General features: G+C 40.6%; 1 protein-coding gene across 4 annotated transcripts in view; it reads right to left on the reverse strand.

The window, feature by feature from the left end:
* Jam2 (junctional adhesion molecule 2) overlaps positions 1-12,232 on the reverse strand; it is a 46,395-nt gene that overhangs the window by 20,342 nt on the left and 13,821 nt on the right. For all 4 annotated transcript variants that reach the window (XM_013116223.3, XM_005073864.4, XM_040750554.1 and 1 more), the window contains exon 2: positions 4,563-4,631. In XM_013116223.3, coding sequence (XP_012971677.1) covers positions 4,563-4,631 — 69 coding nt within the window. The remainder of the gene's footprint in view (positions 1-4,562; positions 4,632-12,232) is intronic.

Here is a 12,232-nt window from a genome sequence, read left to right on the forward strand (position 1 = left end):
TACACAGTTCCCTTTTGTCTCACGCTATGAAGACATTAATATTCACCTAATATCGCCTTATGTAAATTGTAGTTTCCTGCTGCAAAATGACTGCCTATAACTTTGCCTCAATGCGGACAAACTATTAAAACTATATCAACTTTACTTCAGTGTAGCAAAGATCGGTTTTATGACAGTAAATTTACCATAGTTGCATCATTAAAGGATCCTGGAACCTCCAAGGGAGTTACCTCTTTAGACTGTCCAGACCAAATGACTAGGGAGAGTTGCCCAACACTATTCTAAATATTACTCCAAGCTGCCAAGCAGAAGCACCAGCTGTAAACAGTTTAAAAGTATGTTTCAACTAGGCTCCTTGGAGTGACAACTTCATATTTCTGGATATGTTTAACCATAACCATGTGGTGACCTAAAAAAAAAGGAGAGGATCTTTCATTGAATAAAAAATTTGGTTAAAATCTTTTCCATATGTCTGATTATGACATTTAAGAACATGTAATGTCATTAAAAAAACCATATTTCATATGCATAATCATAGACTACGAAAGTCTATGGGCCTATGTTTGAAAACTGTACCCAGTGGTAATAAAATAAGGGCTTGTTGTCATGTGTAGCCTGTACTGTGTTTCTAAATTCTAACTGTGCTTCTATTGATAGAAAGAAAATGAGAGGTAAAACAAAATTGGCTAGAGAAAAGAAAGGCAAGGGGGAAAAAAAGAACCCTACACTGTGTTAAGAACGCTTAAGGCTTTTTTTTCACGCCACGTGGAGTGATCGTTTTCAGAGGTGTTTACAACTATGCTACAAAGACAAATGTGTGCAAAGGGACCTGTCTGAGGAAACAGTTCTGTTCTGTTGATTAAGGAGAAAGGGTGGTAACTTCCCGAGTCTTGAGCTTTAGATAGGCTTCCTTCCCGTATTTTGTTGAGTTTTCCAACAATTATGCACACACCCACACTCGTTTTCACTGTATCTTACTCCTACATCTTAAGAGACAATTTTATACCGTACCACACTATTCCATGTATTTAACTAAACACGCACACAAATGCATCCCTTTTGGCGAGTTCCTCCCTCACCGTCTTGTGGAAAAACCTGAGGAAATTCTGTTAGAAAATGTAACCAATGACTTCCCCCAGTGACTTGACTTTAGTCTCCTTCTTACTGAACACATGGAATGTGAAGAAGTGGTCTGTCCAGTTTTCCAAAATACGTTCTGTAAAGCTGTGGGGCCAGCATTGCTCTTGAGCTGTAAGCAGCAAGCAGAGCAAGGATCCTATGGCCTTTGGGATCTGACAATCTAGCAGGGAAAGCCAGGCCGGCAGGCAGCAAGTACCCCGGGAGGGGAGAGCTGTGGGGATCGGGAGCTGTGGGGACCGGGGAGGGGGAAGCAGCAGAGGCGATGGAGGGTTGCTGGGGCAAGGCCACAGTGCACAAAACGTAGTTGACCTCCTTCAGAAGGTAACATCTGATCAAAGATTTAGAAGACAGGAAACTTCTTTCCAAGATGCTTTGAGAAAGGGTCCTGCCCAGGGAAGTGAAGACCATCAGCCCCAAGTCTGTGGTTCTCAACCTTATGCTGTGACTCTTTAATGCAGTTCCTAATGCTGTGGTGACCCCCAGCCATAAAATTATTTTCATGGCTACTTCACAACTGTAATTTTGCTACTGTTATGAATCATAATGTAAATATCTGTGTTTCTAGATGGTTTTAGGTGACACTGTGAAAATGTTGTTCCATCCCACCGGGAGGAACAGGCTGAGAACCACTGCCCTAAGGCATCAACACCTTTATCTTGAGCTATAATCCTCTAGAACTGTCAGAGAGCAAGGCTAATTGCTTTAGAGCCTGTAGTACTTTACTAAGACAGTCCTAAGGTATTAATACAAACAGGGAAAGTACTAGAATTATGGGGCTAGTATTTTAGGATAAAGAACCTAGATGTTAACTCTCCCCTTTCTCCAGCCAAAATTCAAAACTCACAGCTGGCATAATTTCCCATATCTGGCTGCCGGGTTATGGTGACGTGGTAGTTTACAGCACAGGCCATCAAGTTAGACCTTTATCGCATATTAGGCCTGAGATAATGAAAATACCATACATCAGTGAAACAATAAAATAATCATTGTCAAAATTATATATAAATACACATCATATATATGTTTGGTGCACATTATAACTTGCATATAGCAAGTGCTCCTTAAATGGTCTGTTATTTTCATCCACGGAGAAATTCTCTGTAGTTGCGACTGTAAGCTCACCACCACATGGTAGACATCCACACATGACATCATCACAAGTCCATATTTACATTACCCAAATCTGAACTCAAATGTTAGTAAAACAAATAGTAGTGACATAAATCATATTTCTTCACACAAGACACATTAATACTCAAAAGATGCCAGCCTTTTTTATTAATGTGGATTATGTTGTCAGAAAATCTGTTGAATCTTGATTGGAAAAAAAGGCCATTGTTGAAGAAAATGGTTGCTATGAAACGCTGATTAATAGCTTTCAGGTTTGGACCTCGTGCAGAGCTGCTCATATGATGTCCAAGGCTGGCAGAGCTGCCCTGATTTCCAGCTTAATCTGCTTTTGGCAGCACCAAGGGAAGTGAGGCCGACCAGCAGCTCTGAGAATCGGGGATTAATTCACAACTTTCTGACATCAGAGGAATATGAGAAAAAAAAAACCTGAATGAAATGGGTGTCATGTATACAAATCACAAAATGTCACAGACTTTAAATTGCTGCAAAAACAAACTAAATAAAAAAAGCCAAACAAAAACAAAATCCAACAATAACAACAAAACAAAAATGTGGAAGAAACTATTAATTAAATTTGCTTAATGGGAGCCAAATTGGAATAGGCAAGGCACACAAAAACTTTAGGTAAAAGAAAGTGAAAGAAAATAGTAACATAGTCTAGAGTCAGACTGACTACATGCATGTGTGCGCTGCATTAAACCCAGCATCTTGTATGACTGTGCATGCGTGTGTGTGCACTGTATTAAACCCAGCACCTTGTACATGGGTAAGCACTGGCTTTGCCACGACATCATTTCTCACTGAGCATGATAACTCCATCCTTGAGATTAGCATTTGACTGCAATAGATTATAGAAGGATTTTCTATATTAAAAATAAAGCATGTCTTAAAAAGGGAAAGCCAAGTGGACACAGGATTGCACTTTGCAGTAGAGGGAATGCTCTGGGTCTGAGGAGGGGTTGTGCTTTTAGAACACCTTGGATATACTGAGTTCCACTGAAGTGTTTACAGTTTAAGATGTCAGATTTTAAAGCTGTGTTAATTTTACTTCAGTATTTTAAAAGGAATGTAGAATAAAGCACTCGATCTTGCCATTTTAGAAGAGATACTAAAACCGAGGCATGTGCACCCACTGCGCCCGGCTGGACCTCAGTAAGCGCCTCTGGGAAGCGAGGAGAGTGCTGGACCTCACTTTGACTCTTGAGGTCGTCCTCCCTGGCTGTGAACACTGTCTATCTTCCCAGTCTCTCTTCTGGCATGTTGCCAGCTCTGTTTACCCTCCTGTGAGTACTCCAGAGTCCAAGTCACTTTCGGGGATTTATTACCTCTTGGCCACCTTCCTTCATTTGAAACTGACCCGCAATAAAGTGTGTCTTACTAGCTTAGTCATGTGGTATATTATAATGTAGAGTCTTTAACTGAATTATCTGGGTGCTTTTTGTTATACTACCCTAATCTTATACTGCCTACGTGACCAGATGGGGCTTCTGCCCCACCCTTATCTCACCTGGAGGCCTAAAGTTCTTCTTCAGTGGACAGACCAAAACCTAACTGGCTATTAGATGGCCACCAGGGTGGCCACTGCAGAAGGTACAAGGACATGGTAAGTGGCATCCACTACCAGCTTCACGGCTAATGATAAGTGCCATGGCAAGAATCAGACAGACCATACAAGGAGAAAAATAAGGTGTGAGCAGGCAGCGAGTTAAATGGCTCGGCAGTTAAAAGGCTGGAGACCAGCATTTGGTCCCTGGGATCAACATAAAGTAGTTTTCTCCCACCTTGGGGAGAAAACACACACACACACACACACACACACACACACACACACACACACACACACACACACACACAGAGGGGGGGTAGGGGAGTGGGCAGAAGACTTAAATAGAAAGACAGTATGAAAACAAATCTGTTGGGGAAGTCCTGTGCATTTGTCAATAAAGCATTGTCTGGCCAATAGGGAATCTAGATAGGAGGGACTAGGAGTCCAGGAGGACTCTGGGAAGGAGAAACACAAGAGAGTCGACATGTGACGCCATGGGGTAGGAAGCCCGGAACTATTCTCCGGTAAGAAACATACTTAGATTAACAATTATGGGGTAATTACTTAAGTCAGAACTAGCCAGTAAGAAAAAAGCAAGGCCAACAGCTTCATAATTAATATAGCCTCCTGTGTGTTTATTTGGGACTGATGCGGCTCTAGAACCAGGTTGGCGGGAAGGCTTCTCTCAAAGAAAAAGCTTCTCTTAACATACAAATCAATCCAGTTAAATCTGAAGATGCCATACCTTGGTACTCTATTACTGTAACTTGCTGATAGTGGTCTTTTGATGCAGAAAATCCATTTGCCTTATGATCTGAAAGAGTAAAACAGATAAGATTATTGATAATGGAGCTTGTTTTCAAATGTTTGAGTGGGACACAGCATTCAACCAAGCCTGTATAAACTGAGTAACAGTTGTTACACAATTCATTGCATATAAAACATAAAATATCAAAGTAGTGAAACCACACCACACATATCACTTTCATTTTCTTTATGGTGGTTTGGGCTCTTAGTATTTCCCAAGCAGAATCTACAGCAGGAAGTACACTGTCCTCAGCACCTCTGGAAACAAGCATGCCCTTAATTTATCTTATTATGCAATGCAGTGTCTGTTTCCGCCCACCCACCCATCCACCCACCCACATATCTGTTGATCTGTCCACCTGCCCCCACATACCTAGCCACCCATCCACCCACCCACATATCCATCTATCCACGTATACGTTCACCTAGTCATCCATCCAGAGATAGATTCTCAGGGAAGACTTAACTATCTTCTTTTTATTCAGTCTTTTATCCTCTCATTGACTCAATTACCATTTTTGGCAAAAACAAAAAACCAAAGAAATAAACACTTATCACTAGTTCTGCTATCTCTTCTGAGAGGAAACTTGCCAGCCTCCCTTTCTACTAGACATCTGTATCTCCTTTCTCTACTTACACCACAAATTCATGGGCAAAAGCAACGCTCCAGCTTCATTGCAAGCTTTCTTTTATTTCTACAAATTTCATTACAGTTGAAAGGCATCACAATGAACAAGGTCATTCATGCCAGAATCTCACACTTTTCACAGGATACACCTATCTTCACACCAATACAGCTGGGAATTCTGCCATCCATGATGGTACTTTGAGTATTTGTCCTTTCTGCTCTTACATTTATTAATTTTCCTTGTCTCAAGAAGGTATTTAAATATCCAAAATCAAGCAAGAGAAAAATAGGGCACATCTTGCCTCATCACCATAAAAGAAATACTGGCCAGGACAGACATGGAAAATTTGATAGCTTAGGCATTCATTTGAAAGAAACCACCAATATAAAATTACACCTGCTTCTTGGACTTGTGGTAGAGGAGGAAGTGAGTTGGTCAACATGGATCTTGGTATGCAAAGCATCAGCAATAATAATGCTCACCATGTCTAAGTCCTTAGGTGTCTGATAACATCCCCAGTGCTTCCTGAGTATGTACTCACGTAACTCTTACAAGAATTATCCGTGGTTATGGCTTGAATATGAAATGTTCCCCCAGGATAGGTCCCCAGCTCACAGTTTTATTTTGGGAGGTTCTGGGACCTTTACAAAGTGTAGCCGGCTGCAGGAGATAACACACTGTGGTGGGTGGGGTATTAGAACTAACTTGACCTTGACCCTTTCTGGTCTCCTGCTTTCTGCTTCCTGTCCACCACAGGGTGAAGAAGGTCGTTCATCCCATCATCATGCTGTCATGATGTTCTTCCCAAGCTCATTAGGCCAACCAAGCATGAAACTGTAAGTCAAAATAAGATGTTCTTGCCTTAAGGTTTTTCCAGGTATCTTCTTACAGCTATGCAAATACAGCTAGTACAGTACCCAAATCCCATGTGGTTACTTATACTGTACTATACTATTCTATTCTGCATTATACTGTACTGTACTATACCACACACAGTGCCCCATTTCCCTCAAGTTGAACTATGAACAAGGACTGCCAATTAGTAGAGATGTCACGCGGGAAGGTCCTTTCTTTTACTGAAGGCGGACTGGGGTGAAGAGAAGTTGGTATTGATGAAATTAAAGGACTGGCTCTGAGCCCAACGGGAAGGAAGAAGTGAAGAGACCACGCCCAGTGATAACGGACACCATAGGACCCTCAGACGGCTCTTGACCAGGGTTTTTCCATACTGATGCTATGACCGTTGGGGGTCAGGTAGTCTCTTGTAGGAGGCTGTCCTGTACATGATCATGCAGTTACACCATCTCTGACTTCTACCCAGTAGATGCAGGTAAGCACCCTGCCCATGCTCTGACATCTAAAACTGTAGAGATGGACAAATAACTGTGCCTTGAAAGTGTGGTGTGGAAATCAGTCGTCACTGAACAACCCTGCTCCAGTCAGACTAGCTTAAGAGCCAAGCATAGAAATACACCAATAATAGACTTAAGGAGAACACATTATTGTGAGCTCCAGGGTTTTAAAGTTCTTGTGAAATCAAGATTTTATAGCGATGAAAGAAAATCTATTATATTTCTGGGAAGGAGAAAAGTCTTCCGTGTGAGATGACATCTTCTCTTTGCCTTATTTATGTGTAGGTGTTTCCTTCTCATGCCTAAGGAACACAGCCATTAAGGAGAAATTTTTATTTTCCGTTTTGTGTCTCTTTGATGCATGGTAGCACGTCTCAGTGCAAATCAAAACTGCCCAATGTCTGCAAGACTTAGGTATCTAGCTCCTCAGTTTGGGTTTTGATTCCAAATCGCAACTGTCTCCACCATGGAAGCTGGCAACATGATGTGGGTGAAGACTGTAGACCTCCACTGATTCTTGTCACTGAGGGTCACAAATGCAAATGGGTGTCCAAGGCATCAGTGACAGAGACCAAAGAGTCACTTCAAAACAACCTTTTGGCGCCTGTAGTTCAAGAACCATGAAAAGGTCCAGTGCATCTCTTCAAGTCTCCTTTCTTCTTTTCCCATACACTTCCTTCACAAGCAAGCTGTTTACCTTTCCTCCCATATTCCTCTGAAACTGCTCACCTTCCCTTCCCCAGGGCTGCTTTTCTACCCTCTTCTGTCCTTCTTAGTTTTATTCTCTAGAGTTGGAAGACAGAGCCTGCACCTTTAGAAAGAGGATTGGCCAAGACTAGAGTGAAAAGCAGATTCTCACAGGTAAGCCCCGGAAAAGGAGGGGCTTCCTGTGTCAAATTACATTTAATGATAATGCCTTTGGATACTTCTGTAATAATTAGGGTTTCAAACTTGAAAGGTTTTGAAACTTTCAAAGGACACTTGGAAGCATCTGAACTAGTGTCCCACAGCAGATCTTGATTATAACCGACAAGTCTTGTGGTTTTTGAAGTACTTGAGTGGACTTTTCAGACAAAACAATAAAGACCAATATTCTCTGCAAACTGGCAAAGGGGAAATCTGAGCAGAAGAGGAAGAGATAATCTTTGACCTTTCGCATTGCCCGAGCTTTGAACTCTCCAAACTCCACACACCTACCCAGAGTGTTTATTTTCTTCAGCTGGCTCGAAGGTTTCCATCTATCCAGGAACACTTGAGGACAATCTCAGACTGGAAGGTTTGGGAACTAGGTTTCACGACTCAAAATAGGAATGTGATTTTTTTCCCCTTTTATCAATTTCAATTTTCTACTTGACAAAACTTCTTTTGAAAAATATTTTTTAAAATTTCAAAGATCACTAAAAGTTCTACGGTAAATAACTATTCACAAGTTGTACTCACTCTTTAATAAACTTTACATTCATGTATTTGAAAGTTTGGGACTTTTATTTATTCTTTCTTTATTTTCAATTATGAGTTTTATTTATTCTTAGGAATTGCATACACATAAAAATGAAATACGATCATCCATCTTCATTCACCCCGCCTCTAGCTCCTCCTGTGTCCCCCAAACACATTCCTCTCCCATCCCAACTTCATGTCGTGTGTGTGTGTGTGTGTGTGTGTGTGTGTGTGTGTAAGGTTTTGGAATCACAGACACACACACACACATATCCATCCCATGATAGAAGGAACAAACAGACACACACACACACACACACACACACACACACACACTACAAAGGTTTCATTTTGGTCTGTAATAGACTTGGGTTGTGTTTTATAGGCAGTACTCATCCCATCCATCTGGACGTCCTTTGTGCTATAATTTTGATAGGAGGTAATAATAAAATAGACAACTGACAACAATGGTGATGGTGGAAACCAACCCAGTTCTTTATCCTAATACATATGAAATGAGTTCTTTTATTGCCTCATCATGAGGTATAGTGCTGAGGTCAGCGTCTTTCAGATTTTAAATTGCCCTTTGATTCTACCACAAATCCATGCACATCTTAAACATCCATTTCACCTGAATTATGACAGTCGACTTTAACATTCCATGCTTAGCCAAAAAAACTGTATTACTGTCTTTTAATATTTGATTTGAGTGAATTTCAAAAATTAGACCTTCTAGTTGCACACACTACCCTGATGTCCTCTGACGGTTTCAGGACACAGATCCAAAGGTCCCAGAGATTCAAATGCTCAGAAAGCCATTTTTAAAGTCTGTTTGGTGACTGACCCAAGCAACTGTATGTTTTCTGTGACCTCACAGTTAGGAGTATAGGACCCGTGTTGGAATAAGAATGACGCAGAGAACCGCCTTTACCAAAAGAAAAAGGAAATTATAATTCTTGGATTTACAAGAAATGAGGGTAGCTAAATGTGAGTAATCTTCACCTGCCAATCACAAACATGACAGTCAGACAACGCTGCCAGACCATTGTTTCCATGTTCTGCCCTTTAAAATAAATGGTTCTTATTCTTTTGGCTTCCTGAACTCTAATCAAAGGAAACCTGAAGCAACAATAAGCAGGGAGGTTTCCCTTGGTTTTCAGATTCCTTCTGTTAGTGTTTATGTCAGTAGAATATTATTGGTAGCACATGCGTGAAATGTAAAGGCTCAGATTTTATGAGTCACCCTCTCACCAGAGACTTGCAAAATCATATCAATAAACCCCCCTATTTTAAGGATTGGGATTCAACAGAGCACATGAATGTGAACATAAAGTCATTGGTTCTGTAAGATCCTCACTGTTTTAAAGGTGGAGTTATCAGACCACAGTCCTTGGAGACCACTTCCTTTATCCAAACTCTATGGTAGTCAAAGTGAAGAATTGAACTAAACAAACTCATTTACAAGCCCATAATCATATGCTCTGTGAAAGACAGGCTAAGAAAGTATCCTTAAGCTAGAGATGTAGGTTAGTGAGGTAGTGCCTGCTTAGCATAGACAAAGCCCTTGGTTCCATTCTTAGGACAATGAAAGCAAAAAAGAAAGAAATGCTATTCTTGAAAATTTTACAAAAATGTGCTTATTGACAGGTTCACCCTACCCTGTGTTTAGAACCTTGGGTGATGCCCAGGCCAATGTTGGCCGCATGGGCCTTGCTTAATGAGTCTATTTACTCCACCTTGTAAGTCTTCCGCTTCAGAAAAACATTAAAAACATTAGCAAAGCTAATGAAAGTTATATGCTCATCCAAAGATCACCAGTTTGACAGCGGGGTAATATTAGAGAATTCTTTCGATACATATGTTAACTTTCATAAAAACACAATTTGTATTCTTGACTGCTATAAACAAATTGGAGATATTGGAACACTGAGCTGTTACTAGTGACCCTGAAATTGCTGACACAGACACACGAGTAGAACTCAAAGACCACAGAAAGTTTAAAACAATTCTAAGCATGGGTGTGGACAGAGAGAGTTTGCTTCCGATGCTTACGTGATTTTTTTTTTTGTACTAGTGTTTTGCCTGTGTTTAAGTACCTGTACTGTGTGTACTACTGGTGCCAGTGGACGCCAGAAGAGGACGTCAGATTCCTCAGAACTGGACTTCCAGATAATTGTGAGCCACCATCTGAGTGCTGGGACCTGAGCCTTGGCCCTCCGCCAGAGCAGCCACTGCTCTTACCGCTCAGCCATTTCTCTAGCTCCTGCTTAAACGATTTTATAAATATAAAAAAATGTGGGCCAACCATTTCTCTGTCCCCTGAGTAAAACAACCACTGAACAGCTTTTGAATCTGCTTTTGAGACATTTCATACTGATTTTCAGAGATGCTATGGGTGACTCAGAACCAGAGTCCTACTTCTTGGACTCAAGCTCAAGACATAGGCTTTAGGCATCTGCCCAAAACTGATCAAACTTCAGAAGTGATGTACTATGGTTGACTCAAAGATGGTATATTTGGTAATTTTACTGTTTTCTTGTTTTTTTATTTTAACTTAATTTGTTTGATATATTTTGATATATTCTTTTCTCTCCTGTTAATTCTATTGTTACGCTCATTTCTACTGAGAAAATAACTATCAAATTTTGACATGACTTTTGGATTTTAAAAGCCATATCAATGTACAGAAATTAGATGATTGTAATTGCAGAGTAAAGGGCAATGGATAATTTTGTTATGGCTGTCAAAGCCAAATGGACCATTTGTCCTGTTGAGGTGTGCCTGTGATACACTCCAGAACACCGGTCATCACTGAGGAGACGCTCAGACTTGTCCCTCTTCTGCGTCATCACGGAGAATGGTGTGAGAGTGGTGTACTTCTGATATCTGCCACTGAAATAATTCCATTGCTTTCTGTCACCTTCATCTTAGGAGGAGCCAAGCAGAACAGATAAAGGCAGAATGTCAGCCCTCAGAAGTTACAAAGTCAAGTGCATGAGGTGCATGCTTGCTTCTTCTACATTTCAATGTGGTTTCTCTCTCACAAAGCAAAATATCAGTCTTCTTATCAGGAAGGGCCAGAATGTAAAAGCCCAAGAGTAGAAGGACATCTGGATATCTGTTTTTTTTCTCTTTCTCTCTTTCTTGCTCTCTTCCCCCCTTTCTGTCTCCATCTCCCTTTCTCTCTCCTCCTCATCATTCCATGATGACTTCTCTTTTTCCATTTTATTTTTCTTTCTTTCCTTTTTTTTTTTTTTGGTGTGAAGGGGAAGTTTCAAGATAGGGTTTCTCTGTGTAGCTTTGGACTGTTTCCTGGAACTCTCTGTAGACATGGCTGGCCTCGAACTCACAAAGATCGGCTGCCTCTGCCCTCCAAGTGCTGGGATTAAAGACATACACCACCACTGCAGGGCTCTCCTCTCTTTTCTTTCCTCTTAGTCTCCAGATCCAGTATGGTTGAGTGACTGTGCGGGAGATGACTGCATTATCTACTTTCTAATCCTTACCTCACTGGGCTATTTTCTAGCCATTTAAGTAGTGTTCATAATAAATTCTACAGTGTCACATTCCTCCTGATTATCCTGTGCAATTTGTTATATTAATGCAATCATTGTCAGTTATTCTAAAAATACATAATGATTTACACCTTTATTTTAAAACATAAGAAATGTATGTCCAATTTTACTATAATTTTATACAAGAGACTGCCTGTACTGTACTTCTGAAATAAAAACCCATATCATATTTTATATTTTGTAGATCCCAGAGGTTAACCTCAGATGTTGTTCCTCAAGAGCTGTAGATCTTGTTTTTAGAGAAGGGGCCTCTCCCTGGAAACTGGAGCTCAACAATTCAGCTAGAATGATCAACTAATGAATCCTAAAGATCTTCCTGTCTCTGCTTTACCAGGGCTAGGATTACAATGTGTATCACCAAATCCGACTTTTATGAGGCCACTGGGAATTAAACTCAAGTCCTCACGCTTGCATGTAAGCACCTTTAGTAACTGAGCTATCTCCTCAGCCCAGAAGCACTGGGAAAATGCTGACTGCCTTCTTCCAAACAAAATGTGTTAATATATTCAGAAGCCTAAATGTGAAGTTTCTTAACATTAAGAAATAGAAAGGAAACAAAACAGTACATATTTTATTATGTACATAAATGGTCACTCATGAGTACACTGGAAG

Source organism: Mesocricetus auratus, unplaced genomic scaffold (assembly GCF_017639785.1).
Source record: "Mesocricetus auratus isolate SY011 unplaced genomic scaffold, BCM_Maur_2.0 Super-Scaffold_100008, whole genome shotgun sequence".
Taxonomy (NCBI): Eukaryota; Metazoa; Chordata; class Mammalia; order Rodentia; family Cricetidae; genus Mesocricetus; species Mesocricetus auratus.